The 22,652-nt window shown below is 35.6% G+C and overlaps 3 protein-coding genes across 4 annotated transcripts; 2 read left to right on the forward strand and 1 right to left on the reverse strand.

Annotated features, from left to right (window-relative positions):
* Nucleotides 1-5,273: 5,273 nt before the first annotated feature.
* LOC113752500 (protein BIG GRAIN 1-like E) lies at nt 5,274-6,914 on the forward strand. The gene has a single exon (XM_027296614.1). The coding sequence runs from the start codon at nt 5,485-5,487 to the stop codon at nt 6,508-6,510; it is 1,026 nt and encodes a 341-aa protein (XP_027152415.1). The 5' UTR covers nt 5,274-5,484; the 3' UTR covers nt 6,511-6,914.
* Nucleotides 6,915-12,759: 5,845 nt separating this feature from the next.
* On the forward strand, nt 12,760-16,790 carry LOC113752978 (squamosa promoter-binding-like protein 6). Of its 2 annotated transcripts, XM_027297052.1 has the most exons (5): nt 12,760-12,919; nt 13,064-13,167; nt 13,476-14,170; nt 14,651-14,754; nt 15,672-16,790. In XM_027297052.1, exons 3-5 carry the CDS (start codon nt 13,497-13,499, stop codon nt 16,388-16,390), a joined length of 1,497 nt encoding a protein of 498 aa, XP_027152853.1. In that variant the 5' UTR covers nt 12,760-12,919; nt 13,064-13,167; nt 13,476-13,496; the 3' UTR covers nt 16,391-16,790. The 2 variants fall into 2 exon arrangements, with proteins under 2 accessions (XP_027152853.1, XP_027152852.1); XM_027297051.1 differs by lacking the exon at nt 13,064-13,167.
* Nucleotides 16,791-19,431: 2,641 nt separating this feature from the next.
* LOC113752628 (protein CRABS CLAW) lies at nt 19,432-21,349 on the reverse strand. The gene is made up of 7 exons (XM_027296723.1): nt 21,227-21,349; nt 20,317-20,451; nt 20,057-20,153; nt 19,872-19,920; nt 19,668-19,743; nt 19,522-19,584; nt 19,432-19,437 (listed from the first exon to the last, which is right to left on the reverse strand). The coding sequence occupies exons 1-7, from the start codon at nt 21,347-21,349 to the stop codon at nt 19,432-19,434; spliced, it is 549 nt and encodes a 182-aa protein (XP_027152524.1).
* Nucleotides 21,350-22,652: the final 1,303 nt, after the last annotated feature.

Here is a 22,652-nt window from a genome sequence, read left to right on the forward strand (position 1 = left end):
TCAGCTCTACAAAATTTCTTTGTTTGATGCTTAGGAGAAGAATCACAAAGAGGACAAGGAGTTTCACCACTTCCACTTGGTTCTAGACGTCTTTTCTTGAAAAAAGAATCAATTGTCCTGTTGGTCATTACCACTATATTTGCAACAAAAACAACAACCTGTAATCGAAATAAAATTGATTGAGAAATGCTGGTTATGGCCTATAGAGATGGGAATTTGACCAATGCAAAATACTGGTTTCCCTAATTCCCTTACAAATTTCAGCCATTCAGCCTGACTGAAAAGCCCGGCCATCACCCAAGGAAGCCAACAGGATCCTCAAAATAAAATTAGTATGAAAATTGGAAAAGGAAACCAGTCTCAGAATCAACTAAAATAAATGTTTATCACCTGAATTCAGAAGGCCAAGTATGAAAAACAATACAAGTCCCTCTCGAGCAATTCATCAAACAACTGGCGGGCGAACTTTTTACACCCACATTTCACTAAATAAATGCAATGTCAAACTAACCTGGTAAATGATAATAGCTTGAAATTTCAAAGCTTTTGGTACATCCAGTTTCAAAGCCACGCGTTTCAACTTTTGCAGAAAAATTCGGGTGAGAACTGAGGAGTTACAATTCTCTGCCATAGAGTATTAGCTTGTATTTTGAAATGAAAAAAAAAAAAAAAACTGGAGATTGAAGAGGGAATTGAAGTTGGGAGTTGAGAGTTGAGACTTTTCTGTAAGAAGGAAATGAGAGGTGAATTGGTGAAAAAGGACAATTGTGAAGTTCAAAAAATAGTAGGTAAGTTATTTGGACCAAATCTGTTATTCTCCGTTAAGAAAATAGTGGCAATTCTCTAGTCCAAATAACTTTCAAACATTATTGTTTGGGCCCTTTGGGAGGGGGGGACAAAGTGAATTTTTTGATCAATTTTTGGGGGGGCAAAACATAATAATAAAAAATTTTTTACTTAGAATTTTTTTTTTTAACAATTGGAGGGGGGCGGTTGCCCCCCTGGCCCCCCCCCCCTTCCCTCCGCCCCTGATCTGATCCAAAATAATTTTGACAAGATTTGAGATAATCTATTCATTCTGAGAATAGATTCTAACATTTGCAAATGCAAATTCATGACAATGAAACTATGTTTTTTATATTGTCATGAATTTGCATTAGTAGCAACAAATACATCAACGTATCACAGATGGATAGAGATCTGAAAACCATAAAACACAACAAATCTGAATAAGTCGCTAACAGTATAAAATATAGGATTCGAAACACAAACAATCGTGGCTTTATAGTGTCGGCCAAATTACAACAGTTACATAAACCATGCTGTTAGAAGACTTAGAAAATGAGGTCTATATTTACAAATTTTATAGTATAATGCATCTAGACAACGAAGAATGACAATATAATGAATCTAAACAGCATTCTATATAAGGTAAACGATCTAATTCATCCTAAATGATTGTGTACATTCACATGTACATTAACGCATGCAGTACAGAAGATACAGTAAGTGTTTGGTTTCTACAGCGGTAGTATCCAATGGGAAAGAATCAATTTGATGAAATCTGCTCATCCCAGCGCGGCTATACTTCCCTTGATGTGGTTCATTATTTTGTGATCTAAAATGGATTCTAATAATCCCACAACTCTAACAGCTTTCCATGGAAGTTGCGGTGAAAAGGGCTTTTAGGACCTGAAACTTTAGTGTGCAGATGGGACTGATTGGACATCCATGACCATAGGTTGAGCCTTTATTTGTATGGTGCATAGTAAAAGAAAGCAACAAAACATGTTAACATGGATCGCTATTAGAATTGGCTAGTCATCAGCTAAGATTGGACGAAGACAGTTGCAGGAGAGACGACAAGTGGGAACCATCTGATGTTTTAACACCCATGGGGAAGACAAGTTTCATCTTAGAGTAGGCCAAATTCATCTGGCCCGAATAAAAAACAAAGGACATGTTTTGATGAACTGGCTTATTCGAAGTGGGCTTTCAAGAAGCTCAGACATGAGGCAAATGGATTTATTACCTGGTTAAAATCCAGCTTCTTCTTCTCTTCTTCTATTTGGCATTGCCAATATCCTCCAATCGTTCGAGATGTACTTCTCCCTCATCGTTATCTCTACTAAAGCCAAGTGCTCTTATGATTACAAGATCAACCTGTCAATCATCACTTAAAGTGGATATGATTCTGCTGTTTCCTTTTGATTGGTAACAAGTTTCACACTTGGATTTTTCATCTGCAAAATTTTCAGACTCTTCTCTGTAACTGGCTTTTCCTAGCCTTTATTATACCTATACATCATTTTGTATATAACAAATATGATTTGTATAGGTCAAAGAATTTTTCAAGAAATTTTTACGTAAGGTATAGCGTACTTGTGTCTCACAATCATTAGTTTTCAAGACCAAACAGGAAATGATGCATGCACCTATATTTTCTTTTCCCTATCTAATTTTGATATTTAGCCCTCATGAGTCAATGAGGCGAGGCGAGGCGAGAGAGGAAAGGATAGCATAAGTTGTAATGTCACTCTTCTATTAATTAAACAACAAAAGATATCAAGATTTATCCATATTTCATTTTGTTTATCATGTAAAAACCACCATACAAAGCCAAGTAATGGGCTATTGGCTAATCTCCTACATCCGTTCGTTGTACTACAATTCATCACCCAACTACTATTTCATATTTTTCTTTTGCAAACAGACACACAATAACTCTTCAAAGCAATAATTAGCCAAATATGTTAAGTGACTTGAGCCCTCAGTTGGCCGACAATGCTAAGGACAAACCCTGTGGAAAACATGTCAGATTATTACCAAAATTTATCACAGAACTGACTCAGAAGTAAACGTTTGGGACCATAGTCCTAGAAATAAAAGTCCACAATGGTAGAATTTGGTACTGGGGGATAATACCAAGATGGTAACAAATTTTCGTCAGACGATTGTGACACCTCCAAATGGAAGCCAGAAGCTGCCATGATGCAAGACGATCAAACCTTGCACAAGTTGGTCATATAAGAGGGCAGAAATTTGGGAACTTGAGAAAGGGACAATCAAACCTTCATACTATAGCATTTTGGTCTGGTCCAAAAATTGACAATGCAGCAATCACAAAATGCACTGTCCTCATCATATAACTGTTAGCACAGCATTCACAATCTTCATGATAATATGCAGCGAAAGTAAGCTTAGAGTTTACATCATCCATAATCCATGACACATGTATCAATTGGCATATGCCACTACACGTGTGGCCACTGGCAAGATTTCTATCTACAAATACAGCCACTTGCGCAGCATCAATGATCGAACTTTGATTCCTGATGGGCCAAAGTTGTTGATTGGCAATTCGCTCTTTCTTAAAAGAAAATTAAAAAGCAGATGTTGAATAGTAGTGTTCAGTAATGACTAGGGATCTCATTTTGAGGTTGAACAACGAAGATTGTGGATGCATCACATTAGTCCTGCACGTAGCACTAGAAATCTCACAAGTGGGGTAAAACACTGACTTTTGGTTTGGCCTAGCCTCCGCTCTTCATGGGGGTAAAATTTGGAATGCCACACTTGTTGTCCTACAATGTTAAATTTTATCTCGTGCAAGGGCAAATCAAAAGTCCCATGAATAATCTATATATCAAGTACTTGAAATTTATGATAATGAGATGTGTCAGTTTTTCCTTTCTGATCAATTGGTAAGCGGTTTCCTTGTCTTAGTCGCTTGTGCTTATCTTTGTGGGAGAATGAAATTTGGTTCTTTTGGAAACCTAAACAATCCACTTTTAATTTGAACTACAAACAATCCGAATCGAGTCTTGATCTAGTTGAGCCGAACTTTCACTTAATTTTATCAAATTTGAATTCGAGCTCGATCTCGACAAGCTCTTAATGTAAAATTCGAACTTGAACTAGATCTCAATTTCGAGTCAAGCTGAGTTCGAGTTCGAGCTTAAAAAAATTTACAAAATATTTTTATTTTTTAAAAAATAAATAAATAGTAATTTATCTATTAAAATAAAAAATTATATATATATATATATAATCGAATCGGTTCACGAGCTAACAAGTTGAGTATATTTAAACTCGAACTCGACTTGGTCAGTTTGAACTTGACTCAAGTTCGGTTTTGACCAAACTCGACTCGAACTGCTCACAATCAGCTCCCTAGCGGTTCGACTTGTTTGGAACCCTAACTTCTGCGACCAAATTGTGTAACATCAAATAAAGGACTAGAATATTAGTACATTTAATAAAGTTGTAGACCATAGCAACGTTTGCCCTATTCAGTAGTAGTCCAAAGCATCCAAAATTTCCATTACCAATTTTTTTTTCCCTTGAAAACCCAATCTTGAGATCGTTTTTAATACGAATTCCTAATTTCTAATTCGTCAATGGAGCACCAAAATCTTTTTGTCTTTTTTTGAATCGTTAATTTCCCTAAGTGCATGATTAGTCTGTCCTTTCAAGATAAACGATACACGTAATAAACCAAAAGACAGAGTCGTGTCCTATTTGAAGATCCAAGCTAACTAGTCACAAAATCCTTTTTCGAATTCCAGGGAGTTGGGAGAAATCTTCACGTAGTCCTTTTCCTTTTTTTTTATTCAGTGAAGCGATGTCTGAGCATTAACCAAAATTCCATGAGGCATGACAATCTGGGATTTGATGCTTGAGTACCAACTTAATTTACCATGCATAGATAGCAGTTTATTTAGTACTAGTTTGGAAGGTATAATTAGCTGGCGCTGTTATATTAACAAGAATTTTTTTTTTTCCCGACAAACCCCAGAATTACTACTATATATATAGCCTATAAAAATGTTAAAGTTCAAGGGTACCTTGTTGACATATTCTTAATTAGACAGATCCGAATCAATCCTACTCTCTAGTCCTTTCCCATCGTCTTCATTGCGATCCATGTTAAGGAAAGATATATCTTCATATCGAGTGGCTAAAACCACTCGAAAGCTGATGCCCAACATAGAATTTGAGAATCCAAGGAAAGATATATCTTCTCTGCCCCCCATAATGTAATGCACAACACCGACCTCTAAATTTCAAAGCGTGAGAAGGATAAAGAGTTCTTGTTTCATCCGACCCCACTTCCTTTAGATAAAATCAAAGCACAAAAGACCCCCCCCCCCCCCCCCCCTTCAATTATCCTCAAAACACAACATCAAAATTGTTACCAGAAAAATATTTATGATTTGCCATCATTCTTTATTATTGTAAAACACTTCAAATTGTTATGGGCTGCTATAAGAGCGAGCGACCCTATCTACCACCACTCTCCATCATTTCAAACACTTACAGCATCCCTTCTTTCTTTCCTACTTGTTTCCTAAAACCTCACAATTCTCCCTCTTTTGAAGCTTCTTATACACATCTCTTCCTATAAGTATACAACTCACTTTACATTTGTTTCCTTGCATTTCAAACAACTTTCCATTTCACTTGCAGTATATGTTTTGAGATATGTCCATCGTAGGACATCCAGCCCCTGATAAGATGCTCACGAAATCCGTTCACAGGAAAAATGATTCCGGCGAGCTTGATGTCTTTGAGGCTGCCAAGTACTTCTCTGCTGCCAATGAAATTTACGCCTACGAAAATGGTGCAACTTTTGCACAAAAGGGCGTCAGAGATCACCATCATCAGGAAAGGCAGGCTTCAAAGGCTGGAAGATTTAGCTTAGACGTGCCAATGAGGAATTCAAATTCAATCCCTTCACAAACTACTGTCATGGAAAAGCAAATGATGATCAAAGAAAAAAAACACAAGCAACCAAGCTCCCCTGGTGGTAAACTTGCTAACTTCTTGAATTCGCTTTTCAGCCAAACATCTTCGAGAAAGAAGAAATCCAAATCCACCACCACTACACAATCTAAAAAGGACGATCAAGATGATCAGAGCCCCGGTTGGAGAAGGAAAAGGAGGAGCAGCATTAGCCATTTTGGAAGCGCGACAAATTCAGTCGATTCAAGGTCTCTGTATTCAACTTCAAGTTCAGGTTTTAGAACACCTCCCCCTTATGCCCATACTCCCACAAAGACGTATAAGGATCTCAGAAGCTATTCAGATCATCAGCAAGTTATCTCCTTCTCCAAACAACCAGGAAATCATGTCAAGTCCAATAATATTGCGGTACAAAATGGTGTTCATGCTGAAAAGAAACAATCCCAGTACAGCATGGACTATGCCTGGTTGGATGATAAATACAAGCTGGTTGATCACAATCTGCAGAGTTTCAAGAATGCTAACGTGGGATATCCACAGAAAATTGAAGCGAATAATTGGGCTGATCGGTACTTGTCCGAGGAAAAGGGATTCATGAAGTTCAACGATGCTGATGATGGTGCAGATAGTGATTCAAGTTCTGATCTATTCGAATTGCCAAATTATGATTTGGATTTCTATTCCAGTGGTTTACCGGTTTATGAGACAACAAATATGGACAGCATCAAGAGATGTGCACCTATATCTAGTGCAGCAGCAAGATAATTTTATCTCCACTTCTCTCTCTTAATTCATCACAAGTACTTCATTATTGTCGATGTTGAACTTAGAAATTGGTGATGAAGAGAAGATTAATTAAACCCTTCTTTTGGGGGGGTTGAGATCCAGATATGGTTTAAGATTCTCCCTTTTACGTTCTTTGAATGTTCTGCACAACTTTTTTCTGTATGTACAGTTTGGAATGTTGGTTGGTCTCAACTTTTTTCCCTACTAGTTTTCAAGTAAAGTCATATATAGTGCAAAAACAACAACATAGTAGCCCTCCACCACTATAATGCTATTCAGCTTGGTGTGTACTCGTGCACTACTAGAGATCCTCTTCCACAGCTCCACTTCCACTAGTGGAAGAACAAAGAATCATCACACCATGTGATAGCTATCCTTTTTTATCTTTTGACTTTGGACATAAGCAAAGAATAGATTTATCACATGATCTGTGTACCTAATATGTAATGCATAAAATCTAGCATGCCATCATATGATTGATTAACAGTAGTCACTAGTACTAGGAAAGTGGAAATTGCCTATCAAGTCCCTTGATTTTTTAGGAATTCATCTACTAGCAGTCAGCCAAGTATGAATTCGAAAACTTTTCATACATAATGTTGCTTTTGCAACATATATACTGAGGTCTTATTCTTCAGCCAAAAACAAAGCCTCCGCAATTCACTGGCCTTTGTCTGAAGGGCCAAAAATTGTTTGGCTATCAAATTTTTTCAAACAATATTTCGCTTGTATCATAAATATATTTGTCAATCCACCTTTTTATGTTTTCAATCACCTTTTTATCTCTCATCCATCACATCACAAAAAGTATTACACTAATTATTCTAAATAATATTTCAAACAATACTCTATCCAAACAAACTAGAAATTTCGACCCCATTCTTTCCCTTAAAAGTCATAACGTCCCTAGTTAGATTATAGTCTTGCATAGCCAAAAGAGCGCATTCCCAGAGTTTTTCAGTCTTGAACATGATTGGCTTGGATAATATCTGCCATACCATTCAAGTGCGTTTCCAAAGAAATCAAGAGAAAAGAAGTATGATTAAGTTTTGTTATTTCCTACTCGTGATCCTAGCTTGGTTGAAGGTTATAATGCATATATATTGAAAGTGGTTTGAACATTTAGCCTTTTTTTTTCTTTCCCCTTTTTGACGCTTAAATTCAACTAAATATGTGATCCTGTTGAAGGATAAGGTTGGATTCTATTCCAGAACTAACACCAAATATTGCTTAATTTTTAATGACTAAACTGTATAATGTTGAGTTTTAAGGACTAAAGTATGAAATCTTTCAAACCCATCAGAGAAAATCCTTCAAGAATACAAAAGATAATCCAGCAGCATGAGATGGAAATGATTACGGCTTTTTTGCATTAGCATTATTGACTTGCATCTTGTTCTGTCGTTCTTAATAATTCGTCGGGTTTAAGCATGCCCGGGACTCATGTATCCTTGAGTGGTGGTCCAAAAAGAGAAAGGTCCATTGTACGGAGGAATTGATTTTTATTTCTCTTCTAATCTTTAGGGTCCGTTTGTTTCGGGTGAAAATCTTTTCAGGAAAATATTTTCCTAATTTCCCGTGTTTGGTTGCACAAAAGTTAATGAAAATATTTTATTGTGTAAAAGATTTTTACTCATCCTATGGAAAACAACTTCTTTTCCAAACTTACTGAAGTTGTTTTCCTAAATGCGCACATCACGCCTACTAAAGGTATCTGTCAAACTTTCAAAACTTGTAACATGTTCAAAATATATAATAATAAAAAAAGGCCTTACCCTACTCACTCCGATCTCATTGACATCGATGAGTTCGCCTTTGATGCTGACGAATTTGTTGGTGACGCCGACACTACGAATTTGTTAACGATTTGGATTATTATCAATTCTCATTGTCTTTCTTCAATCATTTTAATTTTCTTTGCAATGTTTTCTTAATCAAAATTACGCATCTTTAGCTCAAACTTGCCTTCATTTTAATGCCTTTGAGAGTGTGATTTTGATCACTGGTATATGATCTTTAAACCAGATTTCATATATGAGTCAATAAGAGCAATAATCATATGAAAAAGAATCGAGCCTATTTCTTCAACTTGAGAAGATATTGATGCCTGCTCTTCCACTTTTATTGATTGACCTTAATCACCAGCCATTTCATGGTCTTGATATGTCTAGCTTGGTAATGTCTTTTATGGCGCCAATAGTTATGAGTCAATGAATTGTCCTTATGCTTGACCTGGATTCTTTCATTTTGAGTGGTTCTACTATGTTTATTGATAGGAACTAGGAAGATCGGTTCCAGTGGTGGAAAAGAAAAATGGGTGGCGGAAGGAGTTGAATTTTGATAATAAGAATACAGTTAAAAATTTCAACCAAACATCAAAAAACATTGAAAAAGATGAATATTTCCCGGAAAAGAACTTCCGTGGAAAATTTTTTCTTAAGGAAAATACTTTACTTCCTACCAAACAGAGCCTTAGTGATTATGCTTATCCAGAGAAAATCCAAAATATATAATTAGGTGTTTGGTTTACTAAGACATACTTTAGTCTAACAAAACAACTAAAGAATGCAAGTGTTACGTAATTAGAGTGGCTTAACATTAGAGCCAAAGTACCTAATCCTAATATTAATTAGAGTTAATTTACTGTTAAGTGAGGTCCAAATCTAATGACAGGTATATTTGTGGTGGTAACAAAAAGGTAAATCTAAGGTAATCATTATCAATGTCAAGAGGATCTAAAACACTAATGTGTACCCAGACAGATTTCAAAGGACACTTCTATGTTTCAAAGGTTGGAATGAGATTGACAGTTTTTTTTTTTTTTTTGGTGGCAAGTTCTGTACCTTTATTGATCAACCAATGAAGCGTGAGATTGACAGGTAGTTTCTAGTTATGAACATTTGTATACACATCTGATTTCTAAAAATTCATCATTTGATGGTCTATTCCAAGGCACAAATATTTAAACCATGTCATTCTATTTTCATTGTAAAGAGTGGTATCTGCTTAAGAGAGTATGATGCACTAGATGCAAAACTACATAATGATCACAAGTTCTCAATGAGAAGAAATTCTCTATCATACATGCTGATCTATTCTCTTACTTTTATCAACATCTTCACTCTTCGAGTCTTGACATGAATCTTTTCCAACCTCTTTGTAGCATACTAGGTCTACAAATGAATCAAACCGCTCGCGAACGGTTTGAGTCAAGCTCGACTCGAGCTCGATCAATATCGAGGTCGAGCTGACTTGAGTCAAACTCGAACTCGAGCTCGAAATATTAAGTTCGGCTCGCGAGTTCGAGTATATATATATATATATATATATATATATTTTAGTATATATTTATATTTTTTATTTTAATATTAAAATTACATATATATCCTTAATATTTTATTATTTATTAAGAAAAAATATTATTTTATTTATTTTTTAAAAAATAAAATAATTATTTTCTATTTTTTAATTGAGCTCGAGCTCGAGCTTTAAATTATCAGCTCGTCGAGCTCGAGCTCAATAAAAATAATTTAAGGCTGGGCTCGATTATGTCAAAACTCGACTCGACTTGATTCGTTTGTAGCCCTATAACATACATTGACATCGTATAATTTTTTTTTAATCAATCATTATATTTTACTCCTACTCCTACTCTAACTTATATTAGGGGATGATTCAATTGGACCAAGAGGATTAGAGGGAGAGGATCCCATCTTAGACTAAAGGGATGTATTATTGCACACATTTTGAATTTAACTGCACGTGAAGAGATTTGAACCTAAGAAGTTCTACAATAGAACTACTTGTAACAATGGAAATGAAGAGTATAACAATACTTGTAGAAGGCATTTATATGGCTACATAAGCATATTGGCATGACAAAGAAAGTTACCAAATAAAGTCTAGTGATGCGCCCTTTTCCGTAGCAATCTTGGAGTTGGAGGACTTGATAATGAAAATAATTGAGTGATGGGGGGCACCAAAATGGGGGCGGGATGAGCATGCAAATCAGCTGTGGAACCACCCGAGTGGGTGGAGGGTCCAAGCGTGTTTCAAGTTCAAGTTCAAAAGAGAAAATTCCACACACACACACGCACATCGGACACGAGAGACAAATGTAACCCAACCCAGAAATAAAAGAATTTTTTTAAAAAAAAAACCCCAGGAACATTTAAGATTGTTTGGGCTGGCTGGCACCGACAGCTAAGTTAAACTATTGCTAAATTCTGTGCAATTAGAAATTTAACTTCTTCTTTTTTTTTTGGAGGGCGATAAGTCTAGCTGCAAAGTCCATGAGGCTGGCTGTTGTGGATTGAAATGATCAGTGTCCATGTTGGTCAGATCTGGCAGCCATGTTGGACGGACATGACAAGTTTTGACCACCATTTTTTGGCCCATAATATTGACAGGTAAGCATATGGAGACCAACGCCATATTTTGGCCCATGATGTTGATTAATATAAACATGGATTTTGTAATCGTTTTGGGTAACTTAGATGAACTTTAGGCTAATTCAAAGTTCCCCAGGAAGAGGGAGAAGGGGAGGGTGGAACTAGAAATATTCAAGAAGAACTTACAATTTATTTGTGTTCTTAGTAGTTATTTAAAATGTTGCCTTCTTAGATGAGAGAATATACATGATTTTTGCACTAAACTGTGTTGCGGAAGCAGCGTTTCAAATCTATATTTTTTTTTTTGGTTCAAAATTGTTCTTTTGAATTAGTAGGTCCCAAAGAAGAATAAGAAAAAGAAGGAGAAGGAGGAGTATGAATTTTAGAATTTACAAAAGGAATATATCAACTTAGATTCAGAATCATCATAGAATTCATCAAAGGAAAAAAAAATAAAAACTTCATAGACAAGTAAGTTTGAGTTGTTTGGGGATTAGATACACCTAATTACTAGGTTTTAGCAATTTGTTACACTTAACCCTGCATAAACAAGAAAAAAAGAAGAAGAAGAAGGAGACGAAAGAGAAGGAGAAGGAGGAGGAATTTTAGAATTTACGAAAGGAATATTTCAACTTAGAATTCATCAAAAAAAAAAAAAAACTTCATAGACGACTAAGTTTGAGTTGTTTGAGGATTAGATACACCTAATTACTAGCAATTTGTTACACTTAACCCTGCATAAACAAAAACTTCTTGGGTTTGGTAGCGGCTTAGTGCCCACTAGTCTTTTGTTATGCAAATGTAAATGGAGGGTTCAGTTCACAACAATTGCTTATTTGCACCAATGCCACCTTCTCTTGGTCTCTTAGGATTAAAAATGGGCCATTTTTTCGCCTATTGCATGGTTCATAATTCCTTCAGAAACATGAAAAAGTAGTATGCCTAATTGTGGTTGATCGTTGACCATCTAGTTTCACGCTTTAGACCTTTAGTAATCAAAAAAGGGGAATCAAGAAATTGAAAGAGAGATGATGTGCAGTTTCAACTACCAAATCCTTCATTTCCCCACAATATAGGGGGACCAAATAGACCAACACAAACCCAAAAAAAAAAAAAAAGGATAAAAATAAAAATAACAAATTAGAAGAGTTGTTCTTTACCCTCCCCACATCTTTCAATGTTGACAACAAATTTTACACATTTGTATGATGTCAATCAACTTTTGTCTTTTAAAAAATGTGAAAAGCACTTAAATTCTATGGCTTTACTTCGTTTTGATTGAGGAATTTGACAAAAAAAATTTGAAATTCACTTAAATCGTCTACTTATTTGAATTCCTTAATATGCATTTGGGTTTGTAATACATCAATTATTAAAATATATTTAAATGCTAAAATAATTAATAATTTACAAATTCAAATACAAACAACAAAAGAAATTTGAGAGAATTTCAAAATCTATGTCAGATCTCTCAAACCAAATGCTATCTACTTAACATTTTTTTTTTTTTTTGGCACCAGCCAACCATAATGCTTGTTTGGATACAAGTTTTATTTGATAAGAAAAAAATTGCTTGCACCGTAGACACATAATACACATGTTTTTGCACTATCAAGTTTCAATCTTATCTCGTATTATGCATCACATCATAAAAAATATTATAATATTATTTTGAATAATATTTTTTAACCACTTATTCAAACACACCCATTGAGTCATTAACTATTGCAAGAAAAAAGAAAAACAAAAAAAAGTGTGATATATTAAAAAAAATATATGTATTGGAAATTTGGAATGAGATATCGATAGTTGATGTTCCTTTTGTCGTCCAAAAGGGGAAGGCAGTGGGAATGATTACTGAAGTTGACTCCCATCGCTACTGTTTCTTCCGGAAACCCCGATACTAGCAGCACTACTCCGTAGAATACAGCTCTGATCATCCATTTCCCAATTATTTTTCTTCTATTTTCTTGCTATCTTTGCTGCTACTCGACGAGGTACAATACTTAAATTCTCCATCACTAAAGCTGCTATCTTTATGATATTAATTTTGCTTGTGTTTTACCTAATTTTGTCAACTGGGCTTTCTTTCTTTTTGTTTTTCCCCACCTTTTCTTGCTTGATTCTTGATTTTTCTGTAGTTTCTGCTGATTGATTGGTTACGGCTATGTCTAATAGTGGAAGAACTTGTGGTTGATTATGTGGGATGGTTTTGTAATTTCTGCTGCTCCTCCTGCGATTTCCGGTAATCTAATTGAGCAAAATGTTTCACTTGTTCTGGGATTCTTTTAGTAGGCTAATTGAGCAAAAAGGTTCTCTAAATTTGGAATTTTAGATTGTTTACTGGGCATATTAGTTTGTGATTATGGACTGCGAACAGAGTTTAATACTGTTCTCTTTGGTAAACTCAATTCTTGTCGTGTAATTTGCCTGTGTTCAAGGGTGGTTGCAAAAATCTTGCTTTTTTTTCCTTTTATTTTGGTCTTAAGAAACCAAGGCTGGACTTTGCTTTCTATTAGTGTGTTGATAAATTTGATATGGTTTGGTGTGTAGGGCATTTGGTCTATTACCAAGATGGAGTCTTTAAGCTATTATTTGGAACCTAGGGGTCCTCCTATTTCAGAAGATATTGGGTTACCGGTTGATCTTCTTGCAAGGAATAAGAATCATGTAAAGGATTGGGATCATAAAGCACTTTCTGATTTTTATAAGAACATGCCGAGTTTTGATAGAGAAACAGTTGACAACATGGAAGTTTTGGAGACAGACTTCTCAAATAGAACAGAAAAATTGCTTTTTGCTAATCCTGGTCTGGGATCTTCTACTGATAAGACTAATGATGACTCTACCAATGTGATAGCATCTACCTCTATGGTTAATTTTGATCCATTCCTTTGGGAGGGATGTGCTTCAAAAATTTCTGCGGCTGCTGCTGAGCCTCGTACTCAGAAAGAGTCAAAATTTGATCCAAAGTTGGAGAGACAAACATATTCCAGAGAAGCTGATAGTTTATCTTGTTCAAAAGAAAATTTGGATTCATCATTGGTGGAAGATTCGTTGCCAGCTAAAAGAGCTCGGACCACTAATTTGCATTCTCAGTTTCCTGTATGCCAAGTGCATGGCTGTAACAAGGACCTCAGTTCCTCAAAGGACTACCACAAAAGGCATCGAGTATGCGATGTTCACACAAAGACTGCTAAAGTTATTATAAATGGCATTGAAAAAAGATTCTGTCAGCAATGCAGTAGGTAACATTGAAGCCTCTGGCCTTTGTCTTGTTCATGTTGTTGCTATTCTTGATGAATTAAATTGCATTAAACCTGATACTTGTCCTTTCATTTCTGGGATTATTAGATAATTAGCTAGAGAACTGTTGCATTTCCAATTGATTTTAGTGAATATATGGTTTTAAGTTAGTAGTTTATGATGATCACGTCTTCCATTCTGACCATCCTGATGATGGGGCAAATGCAGCGTAGTCAGAGTTGCCCCAAACATTTGACTTTGTTGTCCCGTGTTCTAAAATTCAGTCTTTAATGACAAAAAATAATAGCAGATACATGATTGAAAAAGATATGGCATGCTAATGTAGATTGAAGAAATTGCTCTTATTCTTACTTTGTTGATTAACCTATTGGCAGTTTCATGGCTAGTATGCTTTTATTGTAGTTGAGTATAGTTTTGGCTATATAGCTGCTTAGGCTCATAGTAACCTTTTGGTTGTCCAGGTTCCATTTGCTTACAGAATTTGATGATGGTAAACGTAGTTGTCGGAAACGTCTGGCAGGCCACAATGAAAGAAGAAGAAAGCCTCAACTGGGTGCTCACTTAGGTAATCCACTGATAATTCTTGAGTAACAGTGAATCTTATTTATTCTCTCCTCTCCGATATGTTAATGATTGGAAGTTCATTTCATACTCCTATCATTTTCTTAAAAAATTAATTGGTTCTTTTCTCTCTTTGCCAAACTATATTGGCTACATTTATGCATTATTAACACTGTTTGGATACTTAGAGCTCATTGGGATGCTGAATCTTTGATACCAAGTATCAATGCCCCATCTGGAGAGTTTCTAAGAAGAATATCTCAAGGACATCTTTTAGGGAAAAAATTCATTAATGCTTGGTGACACTTAAGGTCTCATGTGTTGAAAAATGAGAAAAGTCTGTAAGAGTAATGTGGAGAATGATTTCTGCTTATAATTTTCATTGAGATAGAGGAGACCCCGGGGTTGGGGGGGCAATGCAAGCGAGGTGGGGTATCAAAGAGGTTGATTTTTGATTATCTGTAGCTTGTCAAATCTTCATACAGGTAAGAAAGCACCATGATGTTCGTAAATAATATGCCTTTCCTTAGTCCTGTTTCTGTAAGCAAGGGGTCCAGGTTTCCCTTTCTCAACAGTAAGTGTATCTCAGAACATGGAGGGTGAGAGAGAGTAGGGGATAGGACAACATATTCTCCACCATGCCCATTTTCCATGCGTTTAGGTGCAAGGTTTTAACCTTAATATAATGAACAGTGGAAAGTGTATAAATCACAACTATGCTAGTAGAATGGAAGTGCCTAAAGTTTTCTGAGAAAAATTTTGTCTAGGAACGACTTCAATTTTTGTGTTATAGTTGAGCGGGATTTATGTCATATTTGTCAATTATTTAGCTCTTTCATGTCAAGCAGTTTTATGTACCATTTGAATTGATTGTCAACTGAACTTCTGGCATTCAATGAACATCATTTTTGCATTTGACAGGTTCTGAGTTCTTGGAGATGACTTTACTTAAGAGAACATCATTCCTTTCTCCAGAGACATTTCCTGCTGGCTTCTTTTATCAGGAAAGATTCGAGAAAGATAATCATGGCAGGCACTTCAAATATGTAGAGTTACCAATTGACAACTCTCAGTCAGCTGTTGCCCTGATGAATGGTCAGTCTGGTCGTGTACCAATTGCAGATCCACACATCATCCAGAAACAACAGTCTCCTGGAACATGTATTGATACAGCAGTAGCAGTTGAATTGTCTGTGATCCGAGACTCCAGTAGTGCTCTCTCTCTTCTGTCAACTCAATCACAGAATACATCTAGTGGTGCAGCAGGCATTTCTATGGCTCTACCTCCAGTAAATGGAGTAAGACACCATGCTTACGAGTCAACAAAGCAAAATTCTGCGAAGAATCTAGGAATTAATACTGCAAAAGGCTCTGCAAGTAGTGGCTATTCATGTGGGACGATCGATGAGGAAGGAATGGTAAGGGTTCGTGATGGCAGCATGCCTGTTTCCTTCAGAGTCCAGAGAGAAGGAACTTTTCAAGTATCAGATTATAGGCATGCCAACTGTAGTCCTTCTCTTGAAGTTGGGACTCTTGATCTGCTACAATTGTCTACACATTTGAAAAGAGTGGAGCAGCAGAGGAATTTTTTGCAAGTGGAGGAGGAAAACGAGACTTTCTGCTGCTCTTCTAATTTGTAAAGGGTATTGCTTACTCAAGCTGTGAATATGTATGTGTAGTGGATGATCTGCATGTGTGTGTCTCTGCATTTGGTTGTGAAGAAGAGAAGGTGATGACCTGAATATTGAACTTCTACCAGTTTCCTAGTTGCTAAAAGAAATGATTAAAATGTGATAGGGGATATCAAGATAGGGGAAAAGGAGCAAAGGGGCAAGTTCAGCTCAAATTTTCATGGCCTTCAAAAACCATTGAACTGTCTCAAAATTTCTGTGCATTTAAGTATGTCCAGCTTAGTTCATAGGATGTGCGATTTTAGGATTAATTCATAGTAGTTCTTGAATATGTTGTCATCATTGCAAATTTGTTGTTAATGGTAATGTATAATAATGTCTTTGCTGCCAAGAGGGCAAGTTTTTTGTTTTTTGTTTTTTTTTAAATTATAGTATAAGTGGAATGAATTCGAAATCTTTCATTTATACTCTCTCCCTGACCACGCAACCTGTCCTTCCCCCTCCGTAAATTTTCTCCCATATTGCAACGCGAATTAGAACCAACTACGATCGCCAACTGCACATCCATCCATTTTTTTCATCAGAGAAATAACCCTTTCCTCCGGCAGCCCCACCACCCAACTCCACCGATCTCTTTCTCTCACACGCCTTACATGGCTGCAGAAGATTACTCAGTAATTCCACGTCTATCTCTTTCACACCATACACACACTTGCATGTGGAGAGAGGGCTGAAGGAGATTAGGAATCATAGTGGAGGAGAATTGGTTGGGACTTGGGGAGGAGAGGAGGAGAGAGAAAACCACTGGACCAATGGCTCAGTGGCTACCAGAGAGGGGCTTAAGTCCCTCCTTGGACTGTAGGTGAGGGTTCAAACTTTACCTGCAGCGAAAAAAATCTAAGGATTGTGCCAGAGCACTCCCTTGGTCTAGTTGGGTCTGTATACCTACTAGCCCCTTATCACAGCCTCCTTAGGCTCCCCCTCTCCCCTAAATTAGGATAGAATAGGTTATATAAATGTATCGTTGCTGATAAAAAAAAAAAAAAAGAGAGAGGAGGAGAGAGAAAATGATGTTCCATCAATTAGATACCTACAATTTTGAGCAGACCAGACAATAATCTACATGGTGATGAACAGAGGAATTGCTAATTTTTGCTTCACTGGTTTGAATCCTCGTAATTGCTCAAATCTTTGAATCAACTTTGGCAGCATATTCTTGCAAGGAAAATTGCTTTTCAGTTCATTGGTTGTTTTGGAAAAGCATGATTTTTAAGGTACTTTTAAAGGTTAAACAAACATCATCAAAAAATCATGAACAACAACAAAATATTTGAAATGGAAAATTGCATTCGCAGAAAAACATTTTACTTCGAAACAGTCCCTAAGTCGTTGCAAAATATTACTCATTTGATCTTTCTTTAATTTCTTTTTAAATGCTTTTTTCATGTAATTTTTGAGTAAGGAATTCTGTCATAATTTACAAATGTACTTGTACATTATACGGTCTATTCAATTGCCATAATAAATTACTTGCATCACCATATATCATACACTAGTAGTTTTATTATATCGCCATACATCATAATTATAGGTGTCAAATAAACCCATTTAACTAAATTTATCCATACCCGCCCATAAATAGATGGATATGAATATCTTAATTTTTGCATATGGGTATAAATAGATTACCCAATAATAGGTAGTATTAGGTAACTCATCAAACATAATTAACCCATTTAGAATTGTTATCCTCCAACCCTCCTCTCTTCCCCCACCCATTTTTTTTCAAATTATTCATTTTGTCATAATGTTAACTACTTTTGTTTTATTATTATTATTATTTGTTTGTTTTATCTTATCATTTTATTTTCTCTTAGTTTGTTAACTTGTTCATTTTTCAGCATTACCAATTTATGACAAGTTTTAGCCTCTTTCCCTACCTTTCCAAAATGAAATTTTAAATTTACACATGAAAAAAATGCTAGGGGTTCAAAATTTTTGAATTAAATTTTTATGTTAACTTTTATAGTATTTAGTTCAAATTTTTATATTCTTATTGTTCAATTATTAAATAGTATGTAATTTTGCAACATAGAGTACGGATGGAAAAAAATTGATAATTAGGCTTATTGAGCATTATAAGTAAATATTTAAAACTAATGATGGATGCAAATGGTGGTATAAATTGATAACTTAGTTTGCAAAAATGAATTTAAATGAGTTTACAAAAAATTAAAATAAATGGGTTATAAATGGATAATTGGGTTACCCAATTCATTTTTTGATTTATCCATTTATACTCATCTAATTAAATGAGTATAAATGAATTGGCTTACTTATACCCATTACCTATTTTAACCAATTCAAACCCACTCAAGTCACCCATTTTGACACATCTGCTCATAATATTGATCGATGACTATGTAGTTCTTGAATAAACTACGAGCTTTTATATAATATTTATTTGATTGAATTTTCTTAGTCATATAAGAGGAATTCATCATCAATAGCCTTAAAAGTTACCGGAAATACTATAATGAAATTATGATTTAAACCTGTAAGATTCTAAACTTGCCAAATAACGCCCAAGAAAAAGGATCATCTAATGGGAATAAAGGACGCAGGAAAGATGTATTCCACACACGAGAAAACTTGGATTACTTGATAAGTCTCTCGAACCCTCTTTTGGCATATAACAGATATACTTTGTTCACTTCTTCTTTTTGAAAATCATAAATTCAAACTGAGAGAGAATTCAAGGAAGAGCAGTGGATACCAAATAGGTGGCTTAAATTACATGCAACAGTACTTGTTCCACAGCACCAAGAATTTGAAATAATACTACAGCAGCATTCAGGAGTTTTCACTAGTGCAGTAGTTGATAAACATATTGTAAACCAGCAAAACCATCATAATCAGAAAATTACTTTGACAAAGAAAGTACTTAAGCTAAACACCCCTGTTGCATTGCATCCGTTGGCCAGTCCTCGACGGGCCTCCGATCATCCAATCTTCAAATAGATCCCATGCCATTGCCGCAGCTGCAACTTCTAAGCCTGTACGCGCAAGCCAAAACTCAATTCTGGTAAAATCAAGATTAAAAGTACAGTTCATAATTTTGTTCCACTACGAAATCTTACATGGTTGCTATTGCTGCTCTCGGCAATGGACCCGGTTGGTGCAGTAGGAATGTACCTAGCCCACTATTTTCCAACCAGTGAGATTTTCAATCAAATCTACCATTTTTTGGGGGTAGAAAATCTTAAAAAGACAACAAAAATCTTACATTTTTTGCTGCTGCACTGAAAGCCTCTCGATGTGGTATTTCTGGATTCGCAGCTTTAATACGTTGGATCTCCTCCCTTTCACACACACACAAAAGAGAAAAATGGTTTACTAGATTTTTTAGGTTATAGAATTATCAGCCTTGAAATATGCAGTAGAAAATGCAAACTGTATTAGAAGTGAAAATGAAAAGAAATGTTCTCACTTCATGAACCTATTGTAGGCAGATGGAAGCCTATGCTTCTTCTCAGGGGCTGCAACACAACAAAATACATGTAACGAAAGGTGTAGTGTCTAATTGCAACATGTACACTGTGGTATTCACAAGGCTTTTTCTATATGCGGGAAAAAGAAAAGATTAAAACAAAAATGAACGAGAGTTTGGCTTACGTTTCACAACAAAGGGTGCTTTGGGGGATGATGGTTCACCGGAGGTTGATGAGGATGATGAAGAAGATTGACCTTTTTTCATATCACTGAAGAAAGTCTGTTACAAAATATGCAATTAATACACTTAGCAATCTATATATCCACTAACCCTTATGGTAAAATGAGAAGCTATGTGATGACCACAAGCCAAAAGTACTAGTATGTGATCAGGCTTTGTATTTGTGGGATAGAGAAACTAAAGAAGCAGTTTAGAAGATAACCTGAATGGTTGGCTGATGTTCAAAACATTGACCTTGCAGTGGAGGGGGAGGCCTGGTGCTAAGAAAGGAGAGGTTGCCACAGTGCCCGCATTTCACTGTCACAGCATCTAACAACCTTTTGCATGGAATTCCAACCTAGTGATATTCAAGAGGAGTCTAATAAGCTTGAACGTTAGTAGTACTACTTATTTTGCATATTTATCGGCATATTTTGTCCGGGGTAGTGTTATTGTGTCTCAAGATTTTTCAAAGCGTAGACACCCTGCTGTATTGTATACTCAAAAAAGTGGAAAATGAGATAAAAACTCAACAGTTTTGGCTTTTAGAATTTGAAACTTAGCTCTTATTCATTTCAGAAAAATGATATCTGTTCTAGGGTAGAAAGATGATATTATTAGGTATTAGAGAACTTTTTGATCCGTGTGTAAGAAGTACATGGATCATGTAAGTATTTAGTCTCGGATTCGAGGAAGAATAAGCAAGAACAACTCCTGTTTCACGAGCTTTAGATCAGCAGTTATGGCAAAAGAAGAAGAAAACTGTTTTCTCACATGCAATTATTGAAGAAAATAGGGTTCGACTTCAACCTAAGCTTGTGGAGAATACTACTACTAGATAACATGCAATCAAATAGGAGTATTTGCAATCATTGAAGTTTCCTCACATTCCATTTCCTACCCTTCCATGGAAGTTCAGAAGCTGATAGATTGGAAAACAATTGTTGTTCATGACTTGATAGGGACAAGTAATAACACTGATGGAGACAGATATAATATATGTAACAGTTGCCAAAACACATAGAGATTATAGCAAAATCTACCTAGGACAGTTGGACTAGGTTTGTACTAGTTTCCTATGATAATCAAGGGAGGGAAAAACTGTACAAATCTTGCATGAAACTTTAGTTTACCGCAAGAACAGTGTTGCAGAAGTTGCACCGGACATAGCAAAGATGCTCAGATTGTTGGACCAAATCCATGGTGGTTTTGTCCTCCAAATTCAGTGAAGATGAAGAGGAAGAATGAGAAGACATAGCTAGTATCAAGTTTGATGAAGAGGGTCTCTTTTTTTAAAGATGAAAGTAGAATCTAGGGTTTCAGGTCTAGAATAGCTGGATATATAGGGCTCAAGTATTACTATAGCTTTCAAAAAAATTTAGGGTTACTACATTACTGGTCATATTGTACCAACAATCTCAGAAGCAGACAAATTTAATGCATGGCTGGTGAATACTCTTCTAAGAGTTTCTACCTCCGAGATCTACGGGTAAAAAAAAAAAAAAAAAAAACCAAAAACCTGTAATCTACAATGGTAAAACGTACGAAATGAAGACTTTGTTGTATTAGTTATTTTCATCATACAAGCTAAGTCCAATTTTGGCGTTTGAAAAGTATCTATCTATCTTTGGATTATACGCAATTATGCACCCTTCCAATGACTTACTTTTTCTAAAGCTTTCATTTTATGTTAAGTGGTATAGCAAAGCTTTCTCCCTTTTTTTTTTTGTGGCTCCTATATATGATTTATATGCCAATGAAATATCGATGGATAAAAGAAAACACTTCTTATTATAGCTCATCAAATTTTCTTCTTCTATCATAATCTCATGTCCTGCTAGCAGTTTAAACATACAGAGAAAAGTCATCAGTTGACTAAAAAGGTTCTTTCCTAACTTTGGCAGCATTTTCCACAAGTTGTCTAACGAGATTCAAAGAACGTACTAATTACTTGAAATTCCAGCATTATTCATTTGCGAAATAGTCGTTGCCGACTGGTTCTAACTAAAATGATCAAACTTGTATTGCATGATTCCAAATTTCTACATGGGAGTGATGAAGTTGCTGGATGCACTTTAATTAATTTCCAAAGATTTGGCAACTCAAGTATCGTTTTGCATAATGTGCTTCTCTACTGTCAGATAAGTAAGCAATGATTGCTCAAAGGGGGAAAAAAGATACTATTATTTCTAGTGATATCTTGCCCTTTTTTTGTTACAGCAAAAAACCATGTCTTCATTCTTCTTGATGTGAATGACTCCGACCATGCTAAAAAAAAAGGGGGGGATTGAGTCGCCAGGCAATATTTTCTTTGGTTTTGGTGCCAAAGGCAAACAATACTACGAAAATGTATAGTAACAATTAACGTTATGTACTTTGTCTTGTAAGAAAACAATTTACTGAGTTTGTGTTCAGCTATAATATTGGTTTTCTTATATATCCGAAAACAATTTATTGAGTTTGTGTTCCGCGCGCTGTAATATTGGTTTTCTTATATATCCTCGCTATTCGTGATTAAAATGTACAGGCGTAGGAAACTTTGGCTATTTCACATATTGT

The sequence above is a fragment of the Coffea eugenioides genome, chromosome 11 (assembly GCF_003713205.1).
Source record: "Coffea eugenioides isolate CCC68of chromosome 11, Ceug_1.0, whole genome shotgun sequence".
Classification (NCBI taxonomy): domain Eukaryota; kingdom Viridiplantae; phylum Streptophyta; class Magnoliopsida; order Gentianales; family Rubiaceae; genus Coffea; species Coffea eugenioides.